A 24,524-nucleotide genomic window follows, 5' to 3' on the forward strand; every position below is an offset into this window, starting at 1 on the left:
GTGCTCCGCAACGGGAGAGGCCGCAACAGTGAGAGGCCCGCATACCGCAAAAAAAAAAAAAACAACACCAAAACTAATATACACAAGGGAGACAACAATGCCACGTTTGAATTTATTTATTTCAGCTGACTGCAACAGCCAGCCTCCTAGTCAAATTCCTTTGTTGTTTTCTATTATGCACTGTGTTAACAATACATCTCCCTGTGGAATTTTACATTCATCCTGTTTCTAGAGAATGTGGAGAGTTTAGTGTGAGTGTGGTGTCGGGGTGGAATACTGCGTACTTTGTACTGCAAAGGAGGTGATGCGTTCCTGAGCTGTGGAAAATTCAGACAGGCCTGTCTTCCTTCCAGTTCGAAAGCCTCCTCCTCCAAGAAGCCTCTTCTGGTCTCTTTAGTCCTGATCACTGACCACCACCACCTCCCATCCCCACCTGAGAAACCCTTAAGCAAGGTGGACAGATGGTATAATCAAAGTGCCTAGTTCAGTGCATGGCTCTTGGAACTATTTATAAATGTATACTCCTTCCTACTCTCCCCCAGCCATGCGCCCTTCCCCTCTTCCCCTTGCCCGATTCATTCTTCTTCACTTCTCTGAGCATTTTGCTGGAAGTTTCCTTGTCTGTGCCGTCACCCCAGGTGGCTCAGAGTTGCTTGCTGCCACTTCTCCCTTGGTGCCCCCTCACCCCAAACCCCAACCTCATGACGTCATGGGTAACTGCAGAGACAGGCTGGCTCCAGGCCAAGCTCCTCTTCTGCTTTGTGTCCTTGAGTTGGTTATCTAAACTCTCTGAGCTTCTGTTTCCAAATCTGTAAAATGGGCATGCTGTGAACATTCAGTTGAGATGATGTTTATGAAGAGTTTAGGATTTTACCTGGCATGTAGTGAGCCTCAGGAGTTGAGAGCTATTATTATTATTTCTTTCGTTGTTATTGCCACCCTGTGGGGCACTCAGTCCATGTGTCTTGTCCTTGGTGTGTTGTTTATGGTGGCAAAGTTCCCCATTTAAAATTAAAATTCAGTATGCTCTGTTGTTATGCAGGAGAATCTAGCACATTCTTTTGTCTATTTTAGAGCAGTGTGAACAGAATCTTGGTGGGGTGCAGGGAATCCTGGGCCAGCAGGGGTGGGGAGGTTTTTGTCATCTCTGACAAGCCGTACGCCTTGGATTCTCCAACAGTAGAATGCAGAGCTCAGCTCAGAGGACCTCCTGGCACTCTTCCTGACCTGGCATTTCCTAAGGTATGAGTATCTGGAGACTGAGCACTGCATGGGGTGGGTCCCCATCAGCTCCTGGTTGAGGAAGGTGAGTCAGTCCTGGGGTTTCCTGGAAAGCTTCAAAATGGGGGCCACCCCTCCCTCTGTGCCTCCTTAAGCCCCACTGTTGGGCTTTAGGGAGCAGAGCTGCCAGTTCCATGCCCATCACGAGCAGGGATGCCTGGCGTGACGTCCCAAATCTGCTGCCGTTTGGGGGAAAGGTCTTGACAGAATCTGTGAAAACGTCCCTCCAACCAGCAAAGCCACTGGTGGATGTGCCTGGCAGAACACAAGAATGGAGACTGGGCGTCAGGGTCAGGAAGCCTGGTTGTCATGTCAACAGATTGGCCCAAAATAGAGAGGGGCAGGTCCATATGGCGCCCGTCGTGACCACACCACTTGCTCCTTCAATGACAGGGCTGGGGCTGGACCAGGCTTGTAGAGGAGTAAAAGTGGGGGGACTTGTGAGGGACCAGATGGGGCAGGCACTCTTCCAATGGCTTTGAATTAACCAATTTAACCCTCACAACAACTGTATGCAGTAGACACTGTTGTTATCCTTGTTTATGGGGGAGGAAACGGATGCACAGAAAGTCTAAAGAGTTGGTCCGAGGTCAGTAGGCTGTTAAATGGGGGATTTGAACCCGGGCACGTGGTTCCAGAGGTGGACCCTTGACCATTATGCCGCAAAGGTACAGGAGATAGCCCCACCCTTAGAAAGCCACGCTTCAGGAGCTGCCCTGGGCTGTTCCACCCCAGAGGGTGCTGGGTTAGCCCACAGAAAGGGCATCTCACCCAGTGAAGGCTTCCAGGAGGAAGCAAGATGCTCTGGGCTTGGCCAGGCACAGAAAGTGTGGACATGGCTATTGTGGCAGAAGCCACATGCAGTCTGAGGAGTTGGGGCCTGTTTCTGGGTGAGGGGAGCATGGGGTCTGGGCAGGAGGGTCTGCCCCAGCTCGCTCAGCAGCTTGCTATGGGCCCTGGGCAACTTCCTTCGCTCTGTTCCGCTTCCCTCACAAATAGAAGGCAGAGGGAAGCTGGGCATGGAAGCCTCCAGGCTCCTGAGAGCACACGAGTCTGCCCTCCAGACATGAGGCCATTTTGTACTTCTTCGCATTCATTATTTAGTTTCATTTGGACTTCTCTTTAGTTTCTTTGTAAAGTGTCATTTTAAAAAGGCATGGCTTCTTCCTCTTTACTGAGGTTCAGAGAGTAGGGAGGTGTGGATTTCTCTTCCATTTCACAGATTAGGAAACTGAGGCCCAGGGAAGCCATGAGACCTGTCCTGGGGAAGGTATTATTTACCTTCCTGCTTGTTTTTTTTTTTACCAACAAATTATGGTAAAAATATACATAACATCAAATTTACCACTTTAGGTGTTTTTCAGGTGTCCAGTTCAGTGGCATTAAGTACATTCACATTGTTGTGCTACCATCACCACCATCTGCCTCCAGAACTTTTCCATCTTCCCAAACTGAAACTCCATATTCATTTAACAATAACTCCCTGTTCCTCCCTCCCGTAGCCCCAGAAAACCATGGTTCTACTTTCTCTTGCTATGAATTTGACTACTCTAGGTACCTCATCTAAGTGGATCATGTAATATTTGTCCTATTTTGTCTGCCTTATTTCTCTTCCTGCTTGTTTTTTTAAAATTTTGAGAAAAACTACATTCAAATAATTTTTCAAGGCTCAGGAAGGATCTGTTAAACCTAAAGAGAAAACAAAGTACCAATTTCACAGCAGGGTTGCTACTCTGGGAAAAATAATCATAATTTTTTCTGCATGAAAATGAATTAACCCTGAAAAATCCTCCTATTCTGTTTGCAAAATTTATGAAGGTAATTTTTCTTTGCCCTCTACCTGGGAAAGGGCCCAGGAGGCTCTGACAGGTGTGTATGGAGCAGAGTCCTGAGGAGGGGCGGTGTGGAGGCCACAGGCAGCCTTACTTTACCCTGTATCTGGGTGGGGGTCCCGTCATGGTTAGAACTGGGCCCAGTTTTGGGGGCTGGTTCTGGCAGGGCTCACTCTAGAGGCACCAAACTCATGTAGGAAACCTCACAGAACCTTGGAGCTCAGAGAGCCCAGAGGCTGTCCTGGGACGAGGATCTTGAAGCCAAGAGACAGGAGGAACCCAGCCCAAGGTCACCCAGCAAATGACAAACAAATGAGAGCCCAGTCTTCAGTCTGGGGCAGGCTCTGCCCTCGGGTCTGGGCGTGAGTAGCAACGAGGGCCCTTCAGCGTGCATGTACTTCCAGGACCCACAAATGCTGTCCAGCCTGATCTGGCCTCGGCCACGTGAGGGCGGGAGGCTCACTAGACCTGTTTTGTAAGAAGCGCAGGAGGGTCGACACCTGCCCAGCGATCCTCGCCTAAGAGTTGGAGGGTGGGGGTGGGCCATGACTCCTGGTCCAGCCAGAGGCACTGCTTCCAGTACCCTGGGTCGTCCAGCTCAGCACTTCTCCCACCTGTGTCCCATCACCTCTGTGCTATTCTGCACCTGGCAAGTCACACCAGTCTGGGGTGAGGCCATCTAGGGTCTTCTCAACCCCTCACATTCTCAGATTCTGAGTGGCTGTTTTCATTGGCAAGGCTTGGATGCCTCTGAAGTTTGGAGAGGAGTTTTTCCCAAATCATTACAGTTCTTAGTTGCTTTGACCTTCGGTAGTACATTAGGGGTGATAGCCAACGGCGGTGGTTTAATGATAATCATGATTTCTATTACTGATTCCCCATGATGCTCTCCAGGGTCGCCTCTCCACTGTCTCCTCCCTGACAACTGCCCTCCCAGGTGTCCCTCACACTCCTGTGCAGCCTCTCCATTCTCTGCCTCCCGTGCCCTGTGCTGGGTGCCCATCATTGCCAAAAGCTCCTAGTCCACTACCTTCCCACCACCCCCGCACAGCCTTTCCCCCACTTCAGTTTTCCTTTTAGCACTCATCACATACAACACATTTTACTCATCACTTTACTTTCTAACGTTTACTAACATTTTACTTACCCTACTCATTTCTTCTCTCCTTCCCACACTGGAATGGAAGCTCTCCGTGGGTGGGGCTTTTGCTCACTGCTGTGTCCCTGCCACCTATCACCATGCCTGACACATAGTAGGTACTCAAATAATTTTTGTAGAATGAATGAATGAATGCTCTTCTCACTGTAGGCCACTCTACCCTCTCCATCTAGCTAATTTCTCCTTATGTATAGAGGCTCAGCATAAGTGCCTCCTCCCGCACAAAGCCTACTGCTGGTGCTGGCTTCAGTGGCCTTTTCTGGGGCCCACCCTGTCTGCTGCCCCTTTCCTGGTATGCTTCCCCAGCCCATGCTCATTGGCTCCTCTCTCATCCCCACTAGCCAGTGATCTCATTGAGGATGTGCTCTAACTGGTTTCCTCTGTTTGCCCGGTGCCTGGCACAAAGCTTGGCTCGTGGGAGGTGCTCAGCAAATGCCTGCTGCATCGAACGGAATCAGTGCAGCATTAATAGCAGGGCTCTCAGGCATTTGCCCCACTTAGCATGGTAAGGGCCCTAGGGTTAGGCCTTCCCAGCATTGCTTCCCTGTTTCACAGAGAAGGGAGGTGCAGGGTTGTGAGGGTGGGGACGGGCTGCCCTCTGAGGGTCTGCACCTCCTCTTGGCCTTCCAGAGGCTGCTGCTCTTAGAGTTTTGCCAGCCCTCTGGGCAAGGGGTCCTGTGAAGGGGCTTCCTTGGAGTGGATCATACTCCTAAGTGCACTGCTCTCAGCTGCCCCAAGAGCCACGGGAGCCTCCTCACCTAAGCAGCCTCCTCCTGGAGCCTCCCTGCTCCCCTCTCAGCACTCAGTGGCATCTGTTCTTGGGTCTGTCTCTCTAGCTAGACTTCAAGTGAAAGCCCTCTGCCCTTTTCTAGGCAGGTGGCGCTTCCCATCCCTTGGGATCCGGGGCATTCCTGTGCAGTGCTGTCTGGGTGGGCAGTGCCACGTTGGGCTTAGGGACCACTGAGCAGGAGCTCCACCATGGGGTGGGTGCAGGCAAGCATTGGGTTCTGGGGATAGAGACCTGGGAAGTTTCCGTAGGGCTTCAGACTCGGAGGAGCTGGTTGTGAGAACAGGGTGTTGGGATGGGCACACAGCTAGGACCAAGGTTGCCTGTGCAACGGGGCCCCCGGAAGTTAACTTCCAAGTGAGGTCAGCCTGGGTCTGGGAACAGGTGGCAGTGGGGATGGGAGCTGGGGAAGCAGGCCTGAGTGTTGGGGTGTTGGGAAAATCACCTCTCAGAAAGGCCTCTGAAGACAGGTGCCCACAGCAGCCCATGCGGTGGAGGGGGTGGAAGGATCTGTGACAGGACTAAGGAATTGGAAGTTCCCTTGAGGAGAATCCCCTGCTTGTGGTGATGTGTGACAGAGACCCAACCCTCATCCATCAGACGGGGGAGTGACCACTGTGTCCCCAGCTGGAGGACAAGGGAGGCACGTAATGAACTCTAGTGGAGCTGCAGCTGACGCGGGCGGGCCGCCTTGAGTAACGAGTGTGACTGCCGGTGAGGGGGGCGGTGATGCACCCCACCTGCAATCACCCTTCATCTCCAAGCGGGCACCCAGTGAGTGTTTGAGCGCAGGCAGGATCTGTGTTGGGCTGCAGACCTCTGAGGAGCCAGGAGGACAGCTCTGGCCCGTGTCCCAGGAAGGACTGTTAAGTTTGGGGATGCGCCTCCCCAGGGAAAGTTGGTGGAGCAGGCAGCTGGCCAGTGCCTCACCTGTGTCCAGTCCAGCGACTCTGGCGTCTTCAGGGTCCCAGGTCCCCTCCTGGCTCCTCCATCTCAGTTTTTGGTGGCCCAGGACTCACAGGGCCCCTGGAGGAAGCTAGGACTCCCCTCTCCCTCTGTGGTTTCCCTTCCTCTAGTTCCACATCTGACCACCTTCCTCTGCCAGTCTTGCTGCCCTGTCTTTGGCTCCTGCCGTCCCCCGCCTGGATCCCTGCGCTGGTCTCATTACCCGTCCCCTTGTCCAGCCTCTCTTCCCTCTAAAGACGTCCTTCAAGTGGCAGCCAGGGTTGCCCATCTCAGCCTGAGGGTTTCATCACCATCTCAGCTCTGAAGATGTCATTATCAGGTTTAAGCCCTTTTAAGAACTTCCCTGTGTTTAATAAGTACAGTTTTTCTGTTTGGGATGATGAAAAAGTTCAGGAAATAGATAATGGTTATGGTTATACAGCATAGTGAGTGCACCTTATGCCACTGAATTGTACACTTGAAAATGGTTAAAATGATTAAAAATAATAACCAAACCAAACAAAAACTCCCCAGGGCCCCCGGAATAGGGTATGACCCCTTATACTGGTGCCCAAGGCCCACCAAGGCTACCCCAATCTCCCTTTCCAGTCCCACCTCTCATTTCTTCATTCATCTACGGAGTACTCCAACTCAGAATGCCATTTGCTGTTCCCAAGACTTAACCCCTACTTTTCCTGTTTCCTTGCCTCTCCTCATGGAAATTCAGGATTAGAGTCTGTTCCTTTACTTGGTGAAATAATCCTTTCTACAACAGTCTCCTGCACGCTTCTGCCAGAATGCACGCAGTGACAGGCAGCCCACTGCTTTACAAGACATTTTACTCCATCTCTGGACAGCTCTGATTGTAAGAGACAAGAGTTAGGGTTTGGGGTGTGATGCTCTGGATTTGAGTCCTGGTTTCATGATTTACTAGTAGTGTGACCTTGAGCTTGTCCGTTAAAATCCCTGAACCTCTATTTTCTCCTCTGTTAATTGAGAGATAATGCAGGCAAACCTTGGAGATATTGCAGGTTTGGTTCAAGGCCACCACAGTAAAGTGAATGTCACAATAAGGCAAGTCACATGAATTTTTTTGTTTCCCAGTGTGTATAAAAGTCATGTTTACACTATACTGGAGTCCATTAAGTGTGCAATAGCATTATGTCTAAAAAAACAATGTACATACCTTAATATAAATATACTTTATTGCTAAAAAGTGCTAACCATCATCTGAACTTTCAGTGAGTCAAATCTTTTTGCTGGTAGAGGGTTTGAAATATCGTAAGAATTATGAAAATATGACACAGATACATGAAGTGAGCAAATGCTGTTGGAAAAATGGCGCTGATAGACTTTCTCAACACAGGGCTGTCACCAACCTTCAATTTGTAAAGACGTAACATCTGCGAAGCATAATAAATCAAAGCTCAATAAAACAAGGAATGTCTGTAATGGTATCCATCTCATAGAGGCATTGTGAATATTAAATGAGATACATTATGAATAGCAAGTGAGATAATGCATGTAAAGAATCTAGCATAGTGCCTAACAAACACATAGGTCAGTATTAAAGAAATGTTAGCTTGATACGTTGAACCAAAATCTGGCGCACAAACCAAAATGCAGACAGTTAGGGCAGGAAGGGGTCTGAGAGATCAACTGTGGCAGACATTTGTAGTTCCCTGACACCTAGTTCCCCTCTTCTGCTGGCCAAGTTGTGCCTTGTGTCCCTGGTACTTGGATGGTGCCAGTTCTGGTCAGTGAGTTGCATTTAATTACTGGTTGACCCTCTGCAGAGTTTCTTTTTCCTTCTCTCTTGGCAAAGCGGCAGCATTCAAGATGGCGGTTTTTCCATCAGCTTGGGCCCCTGAGTGACTAGGATGTGTCAGGACCCCCCCCTTGCTGAGAGAGAAATCAACTTTTTCTGGGGTGCTCCATTGAGATTTGGGGGTGTTTGTTGCTACAGCAGAGCCTAGCCTCTCATGACCGATGAACCCACTAACTCAACCTTCTTGTTTTATAAGTGAAGCCCAAGTGAAGAGGAGGTCACAGGAGCCTGGGGCCCTCATCCAGGCCCATATGCTGTGCCTGACATAGCTGGCTTTATTCTCTCTGTGATATCTTTCCTCACTGGTCTTCCCCATCACTGAGCCTCCCATTAAGGAGGCTGTTGAGGTGACCCATCTGACTGAGTCCCATTGACATCACGTGCTGGTCAAACCCAAGCCTCCGAGTCCCTTAGTTAATGGGCCTCTAAGAGGTGAGCTCCACTGTGCACATACATCCTTCCTGGAGTGCTGGGCCAGGTTGCCCAGCAAGCCTTTTACACCTGAACCATTGCTCCCACTTCCCAGCTGGTCGCCTGCTTCCCCGTCAGGCCTTCCTCCTCTACACCAGCTGCCAGCGGCATCTGCGTACAGCACAGCCTCCATCCTGGCACTCCCCTGATTCAAGTTCTGCAGTGACTCCTGCTGCCTAGAGAAAAGAAACCGCACCCTGCCTGATGGCCACGGTTCCCCAGGGACCAGCCAGTCTGACCCCACCCATCCGTCTCCTGCCACCTCCCTTCTCCACCCTGTGCTCCTGCCCCAGAAGCAGATACTCCACTTCTCCTGTATGCACTTTCCCCCTCCGAGGCTTTGCTTATGCTGGCATCTCCATCTGGTGTGCCCTCCTACCACCTCACTCTCCTCTTCATCTTCCAAAGCTCAGCTCGAATGCCACCTCCTCCAAGAAGTCTTGGCAGAATATCTCCGTGAGGTTTGACCATTCCTTTCTTTTGGCATGACTTGTGTCTCCACCAGAGTTCCCACTTTTATCTTGCCTTGTGTTATGGCTTTTTGTTTCAATCTTCTCTCCCCACCGAAGTGAGAGCTCCCTCATGGCCAAGACTGTATGTAACCTTTCCTGTGTCCCCAGCGCCTCCCACAGGATCTGGCTCTAAATTATCATCCCATGAGTATTAAGGGAACGAACGAGTGTTCTAAACCTCTATTAACTTCATACTACATTTTACGAAATTATTTCTGTACCTCTTCTAGATTATAAGTCCCCTGAGGGCAGGGTCTGTGTCTTACCCTGTATCTAGCCCAGGCCCTCAGCAAATGTTGGACCAGCGCACCCCTCGGAAGAGCACGCTGCAGAGGCATATGTGGGGTGGAAAGGAATGGAGATGGCTTGGTGGAACATAGCTGGAGTGAGGTCCCTCCTCAGCAGGTGACCTGGCCCCCATCCCCAGGGGAAGGGCTGACAACTTGTGATATTTGTGCAAACCTGCAGAAGGGAGCACCCCAAACCTCCTGACAAGCAGCCCGCATATGTTTTGTGTTCGTGACCCTGACTTTTAAAAATGTCACACCTGCATATGAGGAGGAACTTACTGACAGGTAATTAGGAAACAGAGTTTGTATCTACCAGTCTTTGAAAAACATTTTGTAAATTGGGTAATTGGCTTTCCCAGTGCAGAGGAGAGATGTGTGCTACGGCTCCATCATCCTCAAATAACATAGTCTGCAGCTGGCCAAGAATTCAGAGTGACAGCTTCAGGGAGAATACAGAAATGCCAGTTTTTCTCAGCATCCAAGATGGACAGTCTGGCTCTCTGGAGACTTACAGAAGCAGATGGTCTGTCCATCAGCCTGGGGAAGGAGTGTGAAAAACTCAAGATGCCTGGAGTTAATAAGCTCTTTGGGACGGAGCTACAGCTGCGGTTACTTTTATTTCAGGCTGTATCCACCAGCAGGGATTGTATGCAGCAGTAATTTCGTCCAGCCAATATGTACTGAACACCTGTTTGGAGCCAGGCCCTTTGTGGGCACAGGGGAACAGAGGGGATGAAGAACACCCAGTGCAGCAAATCTGGGTTATATGTGGTCGTGTCTCTTGAATTTTGGTTTGACGTCAGTGTCCTGAATGATAGGGGAACAAATTTTAAATGTACAGCATAATTTCTTTCTACCTTTTCCCCTAATCTTTTTTTTGTCTCTCTTCAAACTCTTTTCACCTTTCTGTAATAGTTTCCCAGGTGTATTGATTTTCTTGTATTTCAGGCTTCTTATAGCAGGTGGTTAAGAATGTTACTGGTCAATGCAGTCTAATTACGGTAACAAACACCCTTATATTCCAGTGGTTCAAAGTATTAAGATGGTTTCTTGCTCATGTCATAGTCAAATGCAGGTCAGAGGGTGTGGTGGTTGGGTCCTCTGGGAAGCAGATGCCCAGAGTTAGATGTGCGTTGGGAGCAATGCTCATGAGAGAAAGAGGGGAGAGAGCAGAGAAAGGCAGGGCAAGTCTTCAGAGTGTGGGCAGGTCTGCCACCTGTGAAAGGAGAGGGGGAAGGAAGGAGAGGTGAGTAGGAAGAGACTCGGGCAGTGGTGCAGCTCTGATGAAGTCTCAGCCAGACCAAAGGGGCTCAAGATTGTCCATAGCTGAGTCTTGTGCTGACCAGAAATGGTAAGCATCTGTTTGGCTGCTGTGCTCAGGCGAGGGTTGGGATTGCCTGCAAAGAGCGAGACATTATACTGAAGGCATTGCTCCCGGAGTCTGTCACCTTGGGAGGCTGTCCTCCTTGTGACAGTTTCTCTGGCAGTCGCAGTGCCCCTCCATGAGGGGCATAAGGATTTGGGGTTGGGGTAGGTTCCAGGTCCTTGGAGTCTTCCCCACTGACACTGTGGATGGGAAGAGAGCATGGAGAACCCATGGGAAGGCTTCACAGGCCAGTCCTGGGCATAGGGTCCATCACCCTTGCTCACATTGCATTGCCCAAAGCTCAGTGGTCACACCTAGTTGCAAGGAAGGCTGGGGAGTTAGAGTGTCACTGTGTGCCCAGGGAGAACAGAATCCCAAGTCTTCCTGTTACTCACTGTGTAAAGCTTTGGACAAATTACTCACCTCTCTGACTCTCAGCTTCTTCATCTATTAAAATATGGATAATAATAGGACATGCTTCATAGTGTTGTTGTGAGGATTGAGTTAATAAATACTAAAAAATTATAGTAGTGCCTGATAAATAAATGTTATATAGGGATTGCTGTGCTATTATTACCATTCTTATTTCCAAATTAAATATGTCAGTAAACATCTCTTCAGTAACTACTCTGTTGAAGGAATTATATGTCACAGGGACTTAACTTGTTTCTCTCAGCACTTAGTGGATGCTCAGAAAATGTTTGAATGAATTAATTTCAATGAAAAAACAATACAGTTTGTTGAATTCAGTTGGCCATGGTACTGGGCTAATTTTTAACATGATTTAGCAATAATAAATGTGAAGTCCTGTGCTTTTGGCTCAGAAAGTCAATCACAGAAGAACAGAAAGAGATGAACTTAAATGAGTGAGAAAGCATCTTGAGTGTGAAAAGCCTACCAGTTTAAAAATGAGTTTCTGTCTTATAAAAGTAATATGTGCTTTAGGAAATTCAAGTAAAACAAATAAGTACAGAGAAGAGAGTTTTTAAAAAATCACTCAAAATCTCTCGATCTTTAACATGAGATGACTCCCATTCCAGACATCTCTCCGTGCAGATGTTATAAGTAGAGAGGTGGACAGAAATAATTTTCTGAAAAGGTCATTATTACATACTATTTAAAATTGATGTTAAATTTTATTTATCTGAATGTAACAAGAAAATAAGGAAGAGTAAAGCAGAAGGAATTGCTTAACATAACAGTTTTGCCTTCGCTATAGAAAATATTTGGTTTTAAAATATCTAAGAGTAATAAAAGATTACGAAGAGCAGTGAGGTTAGAGTCCCGGCTTTTAAACTCCAGTTTTCCACTTTAGATGGTATCCATTAAAGTCCTTGTATGGAAGGAGAGGAAATTAGCAGTCTCACAACTCCTTTTTCCTCCTCCGCCTTCTGAATTTTATGTTACATTATTATCTTTAAATTGCTGATTGTTTCATGTTAAATGGGTCCAGCTCTTGCAATCATTCCTTTTTATCACAAGCCCTCCTTTCCTGAGATCTATACTTTGATTCATCTGTGGTTGGCTGGATTTTATCATCAAGTAGTCTCTCTCCCTCCCTCCCTCCCTTCCTTCCTTCCTTCCTTCCTTTCTTTTTTCTTTCCAAGAAAGGTTCATAGGTGTTTTGTTACCAAGATTACACATGCTGATTTTTGCTGACAGCAAACTCTGCATGAAGTAGGGACCAAATAGGACTGTCGTCTGAGGCTGCATTAATGGAAGTCTATGCTCAGAATGCGAGAGGTGATCATTTCATTCATTTTAGCATTGTGACTAGGGATGGTCTGAACAAATCAATAAGAAAAAGACAAACGATCCAACAGAAAAGTAGGCAAAGTCACCAGTCCAAAAGAGGAAGTAGAAACACATACAAACATGTGAAAAAGTGGCTTATCCTCTTTAATAATCAGGAACATACAAATTAAAATGACATATTCAATACCCACAAGATTGGCAAAAAATAAAGTTGATGAGGATGTGGAGTAATGAGATATCTCAAACACTGCTGGTGGGAGTGTAAATGGATAAAACCACTTTGACAAAATGTGGGAAATCCTGTGATTCAGTGATTCCATTTCTAGGTTTATACCCTAGAGAAGCTCTACATCTGTGTGCCAGGAGACATGTATAGACACTCAACTGTCTTGCTTACAGCAGCAACTAAACGAAACACTGGAAACAACCCAAGTGTCCATCAGGGGGAATTAACAAATAAACCATGACCTGTTCACACAATGGAATACTACACAGCTATCAAAATGAGTGAGCTGTAGCTTTGTTCAGCAACAAAAATCTCACAAACATAATGTGAAGCCATAAAAGCATGTTTCAGGCATGATTCCACTCATATATACATTCAAAACAAGTAAAATTAAATGATACAGTGTTTAGGAAACATACATACAATAAACAATAAAGAAAAGCAAGGAAGGATAAACACAAAATTCAGACTAGGGGTTCTTCCTGGTGAAGGAGGGTTATGGGCAGGGTGGGCACACAGGGGCTTCAGCATAAACTGGGTGTTGGGTATAGTGTATGTTCACATTACTATTTTTCATACTTTATGTAAGATATGTGTATATATATATTCTATTCTATAAGTGAAATATTTTATAATAACAAATTCTTATTTAAAATAAAACAGTGCTCTGAAGTGACACTGCCTGAGATGGAATCCTTACCATTTATGTGACTTGGGGCAAGTTTTTTAACTTCTCTGAACCTCAGTTTCCCTTTCTGTGAGATGGAAATAATAACAGTACCTACCTACCTTACATAACACTGTGAGGAATGAATAGAATAATTTATATGAAGTTCTTATTACCATGCTTGACACATAGTGAGTGTACAACACACGTTAGCTTGTGTTACTTTTCTGTGCAGGGCAGATGGAGGTATTTGGGGTGCATCCAGGAAATATCTGTCCTCTGAAGCCACTCCCAAGGATGCCCACGTATGAGAAGGGTGTGAAACTATATCATACAGGGATGATTAGAAGAGCTAAGGGTCGTTTGGCCTGAAAGCATCTTGTGGAGGCAGGCTGGCTTAGTTTAGGTATCTGAAGGGCTCTCGTGGGGATGGAGGACAGTACATGTTCTGTGAGGTTCTAGAGCAGGGGTGGGCGAACTACAGCCAGTGGTCCAAATCCAACTACTGCCTGTTTTGTAAATAAAATTTTATGGGATTGCAGCCATGTTCATTCATTTATGTATTGTCTGTGGCTGCTTTTGTGCTCCAAAGGGTTGAGAAGTTGCAACAGAGACAGTGTGGCCCACAGAGCTTAAAATATTTATTTCCTGGACCTTTATGGGAAAAGTTTGCTGACCTTTGCTCTAGAATGAGAAGTTGGAACAGGGGATGAAAAAGCAGGGTGATTTCATGACCAACATAAGAACTTTCTAAGAAGCACCAATGGCAAAGTAGCTCCCTGGTGAGGGAGTGAGACCCCTGCCACTAGAGGGAAGTAAGCAGATGCTGACCACTCCTGGAACAGGATGCACAGAGGAGGACTCTGTATCCGGGGCATGAGTTGGACATGTTAGCTTTTACATTCTCCTTCAATTCTGAAATTCTGTGCAGAGTAATTCCCAGTTTCAAATTGGTCGTTATTAACTCTGACATTTTCTAGGCATTTTTACATTTTAATTCTCAGCAACATTTTCTTTGATATTTTTCAGTCAAAAAAGTATTTTAATTCTTTAAAAATGAGATTTAAATGAAAATGAATTTTATTCTAGAGTTCTACTTTTTCATTAAAAAAAAATTGATTTTCGTGGCTTTTGGCTCTGTTCCCATTTGTAGGTGCTGAATTTTAAGAGCCTGTATGTGTCCATTATGATTTCTTTGTGACAAGTCCATCTTGACAGGGAAGGAGAAGAGCCTTTGGAAGTGAAACAGGGCAAGGGAGTTTGGAGAAAGTGACCATGAGCTACTGGAGACGTGAGGTCAAGGAAAGGCAAGGGGGAAAAATCCTGGAGAGAAGAGGGAGGGGGAGGGCGAGAGTTAGTGAGGCCCTACTGTGGGCCAGCCTATGTCCAGGTGGCAGGACTGCAGATCAGAGGCTGTAGCTGGTCATTTAGCCTTGAACTATTGCAGGAGAATGTGAACCACGATGGAATTAGCTCCCTGTCTGCTGTTCAGGTGTGTCTGTACCCTCCAGAAGGGGGTGGGGGGAGTTCCTAGTGGGGAAGGTGGGGAAAGTAGGGGAACATGATAAAGCCTGTAGCTTCTTCCAGGACAGAAGAACCCCCTTATCCGGGCTCTGAGAGCAATTCATCAAAAAGCCAAATCGCTCAAAGACAACATGTCATAAATAATTTCTCAGAATGATGGTTTTGCCCAGTGACCAGCTCACTAAAAGCTATCTGACAGACACCTTAAATGGGGAATAGAAAAGCTTCAGCATTTCCCTGGCTCATGAGGGTCAGGTCCGGAGCCCACAAGAAGAGGAAAGTAATAAACAAGCATTAGGGGAACATCTCCAAGCGCAGCATTTAGGAAGGACTGAAATGTGAAATACAGTTGAAATTGACTTTCACTTGAGCCGCAAGGACAAATCCCTGTGAAATAGCCATGTGAAGTGTCTGCAAGGAACCCCTTGGGAAACTCAAACGTAGAGAAATTCCCCAGTGGTTTGTTGAATTGATCATCAGGCAAACTGATGTGCAGTGGATGAACTTTCAGCGAGCAGCTTGTAGTGTGCGCTCACGTGACCGGCTCATCCAGCCTCGCCTGCGGGACACCCACCTGCACTTCCCTAGGCCGGAGACAAAAGTCATACACAGGCAAGGACCTCTGGGGTCATCTTTGTGGTTTTCAAACCTTTTTTTGTGACTATCCATGAAATCCTCTTTTCAAATTAAGTATTATGTGGCCCCTTGAAGCTGTATATAGAACAGGTAAAGGAGAACTGCAGGTGGAAATGAAGGTGAGGAACCCAGAGCTCCTCTCACTGGACTCCAAACATCTTTGCTGGGTCATAGGGCCCTTCTGGACTGAGTGTAAAAACCTCCATGCTGGTCCAGCCACAAAAATTAAGCTTAGGTCAACTGGAGAGCCTATCTACTGGGGACACTAACCATGTCAGCTAAGAAGAGACAGTATTAGAAATGAGGATGAGGGACAATAGCATCTCAAATGGGACAGGTACATCCATGTGATTTTTACTTTGTTATTCACTGCAAACGTGCTCTCTAGGGGAGCTGGGGAAGCACCCTTCTTCTGTCCTTCTGACTTGCTTCCCATCTTTCTCCCCTTTTCTCTTTTTCTTTCTTACTTGGTGCCCAGTAGGTTGTTTCTCCTGCCTCAGGTCGAGTGCTGATCAGGAAGAGGCCTGGGCTTGCAGCACTACCCTGGGGGAAAATGGTCCTTTCTAGAATGCGGCTGACTTTTCCCTTCCCTTCGCCCGTTGACCTGAGTTCTCTAGACTGTTGAGAAAGCTCTGAACTGGGGATCCCGAAATCCCTCCCCTAATCCTGAAAGGACAGTGGATAAGTCCCTTCACTTCTCTAGTCATCATTGTCTGCATCTGAAAATGAGGGTACCAGGCTGGCTGGGTTAGCAATGCTCACACATTTGGCTCTTACACACCAGTAAAGGCTAAAGAGACGGGGCTCCAGGGGGCATGGAACAGAAATGTACATAGAGTAGAAAACATTTTATTTTGCTGCGTTAGGGTATTAAAAACAAAATCCTGCTACTATCTGCAATTTTATAACAGAAAAACGTTTCAACACTGTACAGACCACGAAGGATCTTATCTTTATATTAAGGATTGTTCTCTAAATGGAATACATTTAACGTTAAGGAAAATCTTACTGTATTATTCTAATTTTTCTCATTTTACTTCACCGCATTAGTTTTCTATTGATGCTGTAACAAATAACCACAAATTTAGTGGCTTAAACCACAACCGTGCATTGTCTCACCATTCGTGGGCCAGAAGTCCAGACCTGCATGACTCTGCCGGGCCCTCTGCTCAGGGCTTTCGAAGGCCAAAATCAAGGAGTCAGCTGGGCTGGGTTCTTATGAGGAGGCCCAACTATTCAGGTTGTTGGCAGAATTCAGTTTTTTGCGATTGTAGGACTGAGGTTCCCCTTCAACTTCAAACCAACAATGGCACATCAAATACATCTCATGCTTTGAATCTCTGATTTCCCTGCTGCTGTCAGCCAAAAAAACTTCCCTGCTTTTCAGGGCTTGTGTGAATACATTGGGCCACCTGGATAACACTTTAAGGTCAGCTGATCGTTAACCTTAACTACATCTGCAAAGTCCCATTTGCCATGTAACATAACATATGCATGAGAGTAAGACGAAGGGGGTCACGGGAGCCAGAATTCTGCCTTCCACACGGTTTGGTGAAAACTGAGTCAGATAAACTTTTGCAGCTCAAATACCAGTGGTCAAATATGCTCAGATTTTTGAGTTGACTTATTCAGAAGGTATATATTTGTGAGAAGCCAGGGCATCATTATTAATGAAGAGTATTACAGGGACTAGGTACTGGAGAAATGTTTTCTGAGCAAACAGGTATTAATAAGTTCATTGTTGCTAATATTATTTCAGTGCAACTTTGATTATAAATCTTGTGGTACTGTATCATCACTGTCATTAGTACAGATTACAAAACAAGCTAAAATCATTATAGGAATGTATTAAAATGGAAAATGATTCAGTAAATCATGTTAGAAACAATTAAAACATGAACTACTGTGTTATATCCACTTGTGCTCCACCGAGGATGGGAAGTGTTGCTTTCAATCAAGAAACAGGAACAGTTAATACAGGGCCCCAAGAAGCAATAAGAATTTCATCTTTCTTCCCCCCAACCTCCCTCCTTCCTTCTTTCTTCCTTCCTTTCCATCTTTCTCTCCTTCTGTCTTTCTTGGCAAGAAAATTAACTTGGCCAATTTTTAAATTAAATTAAAATTTTAAAATTAAATCATTTCCTGAATCTCTCCAGGGAACTATCCAAACTCTCTAGGCTGGTTGTCAGAGCGCTCCTTAGCCTTAGCCCAGGCCACTTTGCCCTCATCCTCAATCTTACGCACTCCTGCCCCCAGAGCCCTCCCTGGTGCTTCCCCATGGTGCCTCTGCCCCAGCATTGAGCCCTGTCCATCACATGCTGGGGCCACCCGTGCCCCTGTCTCACTGGGCCGTGAGCTCTCTGAGGCCAGGAACTGAATCAGACTCATGTTTCTATCCCTCTTGACGCCCACTGTGGATCTCAGTCCAGAGTCTCTCAAATAGACAAGGAGAGAGCAACAAATGTTAACCCACTCTGGTCCCACATTATGGTCACTTGAGGGGAAGGGGCAGGGAGACAGAGTGAGACAAAAATAAGGAGAGACACATGGAAGTAGAAAGAGAGGGGAGAAACAGATGCAGGGAGGTCAGAGGGCCCCCTCAGGCATCCAGCAGATCCTTACTAAGGCGCCTGTATAAGCTCTGGGGAGACAGCAGTAGAAACAATGACCAAAAAGCCTTGTCCTCAGAGGGCTTAGATTTTAATTAAAGGACAGTCAATATGCAGACAAACAAAAATAGACAAGATGATTTCAGGTAATTTTAGGAGCTATATTAGGGCATTAACTAGAGTGGCATCTTAGAGAGTGACTGGGGGTGAGGACCATTTTGGGTAGGGCAACAGTGATGAATTCCCTAAGGAGGTAACGGCTAAGCTGAGACTTGAATGATGAGGAGTGAGCCATGCTGAGAACTGAGTGAATATTATTCCCAGCCAAGAAAACAGCAAGTGCAAAGGCCCAGAGGCAGGAAGGAAATTGCTTTTCCTTTCAAGGATTAAAAAGGAGGCTGGTAAGGCTGTACTTGGTGAGCAAGGAAGAGAGTGGAGGGAAATCAGGTCAGAGTGGGAGGCAGGGCTGGATCTTGTGGCTTCCTGCATCCATTATGATAAGGATGGTGAAGAATATCATACCAAACTTGTAAATAATATAAAATAGTTCTTATATAACCAGTTAGCCTAACACTTAGAGCGTTTTCTAACAGCCCTTCCTTAGGGTCACCTGACTGGGGGAATTTAAGGCATCTTACAATTCTCTAAAATTGATAAGATGCGCTGGTTTTCAATGATTTCTTTTTCTGTCCCCAAAGGTGATAGTTTTATTGCCCTATAGGACACTAACCAGTTTTGTATCTAACTTAGCAATCTTATTTCTTATTTTGCATTCACTATAAAAATCCCTGTTTCCCAAATTTTCTTTTGAATCGACTTTGTCATCCTGCAGATGCCCTTTATTAGTTAGATAAAAGGTTGACATGTACCCACTATTGATTTTCATGAGAATTATGTTTTTAACCTTTTGAGAATTATATTCTGATAGGAGTTTGGGTTTTAAGTGCACAGAAAGCAGCAGAGTAAAAAGAGGACTAATTTATGTTTTACAAAGGGACCTCAGACTGCTAGGTGATGAATGGGCTTAACTGGGTCTCAGGAGGAGCAAGACGCCCAGTTCGCAGCCAATGGCTCTGTCCAGGGGAGAGCCGGCCACACGGCTTGATGAGACTGATGGAAGTGGAGAAGAGGGAGGTGAGCCGTAACTGACGCCCGACATCTGCGGACATTTGTCCTTGTTCATTTCCATAGCGGGTCACCAGGATCTGTTTTCCTCTCTCATATGCGAGCTGCTTGGCAGGGCTGTGTCCAGTTTCTCTGTTTCCTCAGCATCCAGCCCTGGGCTGAACACAGAGTGGTGCTTGGCAAGTGTCTGCTGAACAGATTCTTTCCTTTAGATTCACCTCATTCTCCTTCTCCTCCTCCTCCTTTTTCATTGTGATAAAATGTATATAACATAAAATGTGCCACTTTATTTTTAGGTGTACAGTTCAGTGACATTAAGTACATTCACACTGTTGTGCAACCATCACCTCCATCCATTTCCGGAATGTTACCATCACTGAAAGTGTACCCATTAAACACTAATTCCCTATTTCCTCCTCCTCTAGCCCCTGGTAACCACTATCCTACTTTCTGTCTTTATGAATTTGACTCTTCTAGGTACCTCATCTAAGTGGAATCATACAACATTTGTCCTTTTGTGTCTGGCTTATTTCACTTAGCATAATGTCTTCAGGTTTCATCCGTGTTATAGCATGTGTCAGAATTCCCTTCCTTTTTAAGGCAGAAAAATACTCCATTGTATGTATAAACCACAGTTTGTTCAACCATTCATCTCTTGATGGATATTTGGGTTGTTTACACTTTTTGGCTACTGTGAATAATGCTGCTATGAACATGGGTGTACAGATATCTCTTTGAGTCCCTGCTTTCATTTTTTGGGGGTATATACCCAGAAGTGGAATTCTGGATCATATAATAATTCTGTTTAATTCTGTTTTGAGGAACTGTAGTACTGTTTTCTATTGCAGCTGCACCACTTTATATCCCTAGCAGCAATGCACAAAGATTCCACTTTCTCCACACCCTTGCCAATACTTGTTGTTTTCTGCTTTTTTGATAATAGCCATCCTAATGGGTGTGGATTTATCTTCTTTTAAAATATAGATGACCATGATGGGAGAGGCCCAGGGTGAGGAATTTGGGGGCCCATTCCTCAGTGTGCTCTGAAGGGAGATAGCTGGGGAGCCTAAAGTCCTAGATTTGGAGGGCACTCAGAGGGAGGAGAGCTGGGAAGAGGGGTACCAAGACCACACCTCACTGAGCTCACAGCATGGGCTCAGGACTGGCTTAAAGAGAGGCCTCACGATGAGAGAACTGAAACCCAGGTTTCCCATGAGGAAGTTTTGTTTGTGTGAATCCACTGTTGGGCTCTTGTCCCTGGGGAAAGCTGTTTCTAATTTGGGCTTCTCTTTCTTTGTGTTGCTCCCTAGTGTGATAATGCAAAAGGGTTGAAAGCCTTCTACGACGCAATAAAATATGGGCCGAACCACTTGATGGTGTTTGGAGGAGTCTGTCCATCTGTTACGTCCATCATCGCAGAGTCCCTCCAAGGCTGGAATCTGGTACAGGTAAGGTCCGGGCTACCTTTGGTTGAGCAACTGTCTTTGGCCACCGGTCTTTCTCAGAAATTGTTCCTTGCCCAACATGGTTCCTAAGTTGCTCGGTTCAGACCTCCCATACTCTTTCCTGAATGATTACACAGCCTCCCGCTGCCCCTACCTCCTGGCTTGATCCTCTGGCCTGTCCTGGCTGACACAGTGGGGCTCTAAAGGGTAGCCCTGACACCATCACTGTGTGTTTGAAATATTGCTGTGACTCCCTAGCCCGACTTTCAGGGCTGTCAACATCCAGCCAATCTTCCTGTCCAGTCTCATTTCCTATCCCTGCCACTCACTCTATGCCTCAGCCCCTCTAAACAACCCACCCTTCCCCAAGTACACCCTAGACCTTCAGGCCTCAGAGACCTGCTCTCACTATTTCTTTAACTAGATGATCCAAACCTCCCGCCCTCACTGAAATTATTTTGTCCACTAAGACTGCCTTTCTCCTTGGTTAAGCCTTTTCTGGGGCTCTTGGCTGTTATTCACTCTTTACACTGGCAAATGTTATATGCTGTTGAATGTTCCACCAGTGAATGTATGGTCTGATGTAGGTGAAACTCACCAGTGCTAGCTGTTATTTAGAATGTGAGAGAGAAGTGTAGAAAGATGAGACCCCACGATGAGTTGTGGCCCAGGAACATGTTTTACTTCTTTGCTTCATCCATCCATCCGTCACCCATTCATCATCCATCATCCATTCATGCATCCAATAAATATAATGCAACTTACTGTGTGCCTGGAATTTGGGTAGACACTGGGGATATAGTGCTGAACAGGACAGACATGGTCCCTACCTGTTCAGAGCTTACATTCTAGGAGGGAGGCAGGCAATAAGCAAATAAACAATTAAGTAATAACACTAAGAGCAATACTTGTATAGTATGTATGTCGGGCTTATAACATACCAGACACTGTTCTGAGCACGTATTTTCATTAACTCATGTACTCCTTACAACTGTTGGTATTATGCTGTTGGTATTATCATCATCCCATTTTATAGATAAGGAGACCAAGGCACACAGAGGCTAAGTAACTTGCCCAAGGACCCTCAGCTCATAGGTAATAGAGCCAGGATTTAAACTCAGGCAGTTTGACCCTTGAGATAAGATTGCGGTAAGGAAATGGCTAGGGTAGAGGTAAACAGGGTGATGGGATAAATAGTGGCCGCCTCGAGGCCGTCAGGAAAGGCCTCTTAGAGGAGGTGACAATTGAACTCAGACCTGAAGGGTGAGAAGCAGTTGGTTGGATGAAGAGTATTCCACGTCAGGATGGAATAGCAAATGCAGACAGCCTGTGATGGGAACAAACTTGGCTTGTTCAGGGAACGGAAAAGAGGGCAGTGGGGCTGGAGCATGGTGGGTGGGGAGTCAGGGTGGTGAGAATGAGAATGAAGGGGTGGGCAGGAGCCAGACCACAGGGGGATCTGGTTTCATTCTGCTCACATTGACTGACGTACTTTCTGAGTCCAGCCCTGCGTATGTGGGGCGCTGGGGGTAGAGCCCCAAGCTCGTGCCCCAGAGGGGAGGTGGGAGGCAGCCATAGCAGAGCTGTGATAAGGGAAGAGTGGGGTCCCAGGGGAGAGCCACCCGCCCACTCAGCCCTGGGTTCAGGAAGACTTCTCAGGGGAGGTGATGGGGAGCTGGCTGCGAAGGAGGAGAGGGCGTTGGACAGCTGGAGACGTGGAGGAGAGCGCTGCTGGCAGAGGAAACTGGGCATGCAAAAGCAGGAGGTGGGAAGGAGTGTGGGCTTGGAGAGCAGTGAGTCATTCTCTGTGGCCGGAGCAGGCCATGCTGAGGGTGGGCGGATGCAACAGTGGATGAGGCCAGAAAAGCAGCTCAGCGTGCTTTGGTGCAAACCTAACCACGTAGCTGGGAACCAGCACGGCTCAGTGTGTCGGGGGAGCCTGGCTTCCAACCCTGCGGTGCCCACAGACAGCCGTGAGACCTTGGTGGAGTCATGCACCTTCTCTGCCCTTGAGCTTTCTCTCCTGAGTACTGAGGAGCACTCCAGACTCCTTCTGGTCAGGGCCAGGCGCTGCCTCTCTGAGCCTCAGCCTCCCATCTGTAAAAGCAAGGTAATAAGAGGACTGACCTCATAGGGCTGCTGTGTGGGCTAAATTATTAAACAGGGATTAGAACTGTGCCCTGGCATGTACTAAGCACTAAGTGTTTCTTGTTTTATTGTTGTTGACACCCCTGCCCCATCTCCTGCTATTCCCTGAGTTGAATACCCCAACTACTTAGCATTCCTTGTCTTTCCTGAAACACTGTTCCCACCACTTGAAACATCCCCTTCTCCCCATGACCTGTATGCCAAGTCCTACCCGTTCTCAGAGACCCAGCTTAAATGCTGCCTCTTCCAGGAAGCCTTTTCTTATTGCACTATCTAAAGTAGCCCTCTAGAAATTCTTTCTCTCACTTCCTCCTGTTTACTTGTAGCAGAGCATGTACACAGCCCACCACCCCCAAGCCTGTCTACCTTTCCCCCTCGTAGGGCTTTGCATATGTGGGGATGTATTTCGTTGAGCTATGGATCCCTTGAGAACAGAAATGAGGCCTGAGTTACTCCTGTTTTTCCTGGCGCCTGACACTTCACAGACCTTATTAGATGTTGAATGGTCAGAGGGAGGGAGGGAGGGAGGGAAGGGTCTGCAGGTGGATATTTTGCCCAGACGTGAGAGACCAAGCTTCCTGTAAAATCCCCGCCCAGGGGAATCCAGGGAGCTTCCTGACCTTCTCTGAGCCTCACTTAGAACTGTCTGCCCCTCAGAATTCTCTAGGAGCTGCAGGAGCAAGCACAGTGTTGCAAACTCCTGGCTTGGCAGCTAGAGCTCCCCAGCCTCAGCATGCAAAAGAGGGCCTCCAGCCTAGAGGAGCTGATAAGACAGAAACTTGGGTTATGAGATGTGGGGTATATTATTTATTGCTGTGTAACAAATCACCTTAAAATCTAGTGGCTTAAAACAACAATAGTCATTTATTATTCCATTACTTCTGTGGGTCAGGAATTCAGACCCACAGAATGGGTTGCGACTGCTCCAAGATGTTTGAGGTCCAGCTGGCAGACTTGGAGGCTGGGGGCCGGCATCATCTGAAGGCTTGCTTGGGGCTGGAGGGTCTGCTCCCAGCATGATCCCCTCACATGGCTGGCAAATTGGGGCTTCCCCGTGGGGGCCTCTCCATAATGCTGCTAGAGGGTCCTCATGGCATGGCAGCTGGCTTCCCCCAAAACGAGTCACCTAGGAGACTAAAGTAGAGACTGCAGAGGTTTTTTGTATCTAGCTTCAGAGTTTGCATATCATTATTTCTGCCGTATTCTATTGATCACAAATTTAGCTCTTATTTATGAGGGAGAGGACTATACAAGCTATAGCAGGAGGCGAAGATCACTAGGGACCATCTTGGAGGCTGGCTTCCACAGGAAGGAGGAATTCTGGGAGGAAAGCAGGAGCTCAGGTTGCCCAGCAAGGGAGGCTAGATGCTGAGTCCCTTCTCTGTTTTGCTGAACTCCTGCTCATCCTTGAAAACCCTGGATAGGTACTGCTTCCTCTGTGATGCCTTTCCTGATCTCTTTCCTTCTGTGCCTCCCATCCCTAAGTGAATTAATTGTTCCCTCCTAAACAATGCCTTCTCAGTGGGGGGTCATCTCCCTCAAGCGGGTGAAAATTCATTCTTGTGGGAAGAGGGCAAAAAGTCTCACTCTTTTTATGTATAATGCACAGGTACACTTATGGTGCATAAACGGATATATAGTATATCTGTGATATTACAATTTCATGAGTGGGGTGGGATTAGGAAAAAATGCTTAAAGGTTTCTTAGGAGAGTGATAGTGAAAAGAAGATTGAGGAACATGCGTGGTTCTACATCACTTCTATATTGCATACAGTGTTCCATTATTAAATGAATTACATTCTGTGGAGAATAGTTTATTCTATATCTGGGTGTTCCCTACTAGACTGTAAGCTTCTTGGGGGCAGGGACTCTTGTTTTCTTCGCCTCTTAGTTGCCAGCGCCTCGCACAGGGCCTAGT

At 46.8% G+C, this 24,524-nt stretch overlaps 1 protein-coding gene across 1 annotated transcript in view; it reads left to right on the forward strand.

Annotated features, from left to right (window-relative positions):
* GABBR2 (gamma-aminobutyric acid type B receptor subunit 2) overlaps positions 1-24,524 on the forward strand; it is a 370,296-nt gene that overhangs the window by 94,811 nt on the left and 250,961 nt on the right. The window contains exon 2 of the mRNA XM_024126525.3: positions 20,324-20,461. Within this exon, the coding sequence (XP_023982293.1) occupies positions 20,324-20,461 (138 nt within the window). The remainder of the gene's footprint in view (positions 1-20,323; positions 20,462-24,524) is intronic.

The sequence above is a fragment of the Physeter macrocephalus genome, chromosome 9 (assembly GCF_002837175.3).
Source record: "Physeter macrocephalus isolate SW-GA chromosome 9, ASM283717v5, whole genome shotgun sequence".
NCBI lineage: Eukaryota > Metazoa > Chordata > Mammalia > Artiodactyla > Physeteridae > Physeter > Physeter macrocephalus.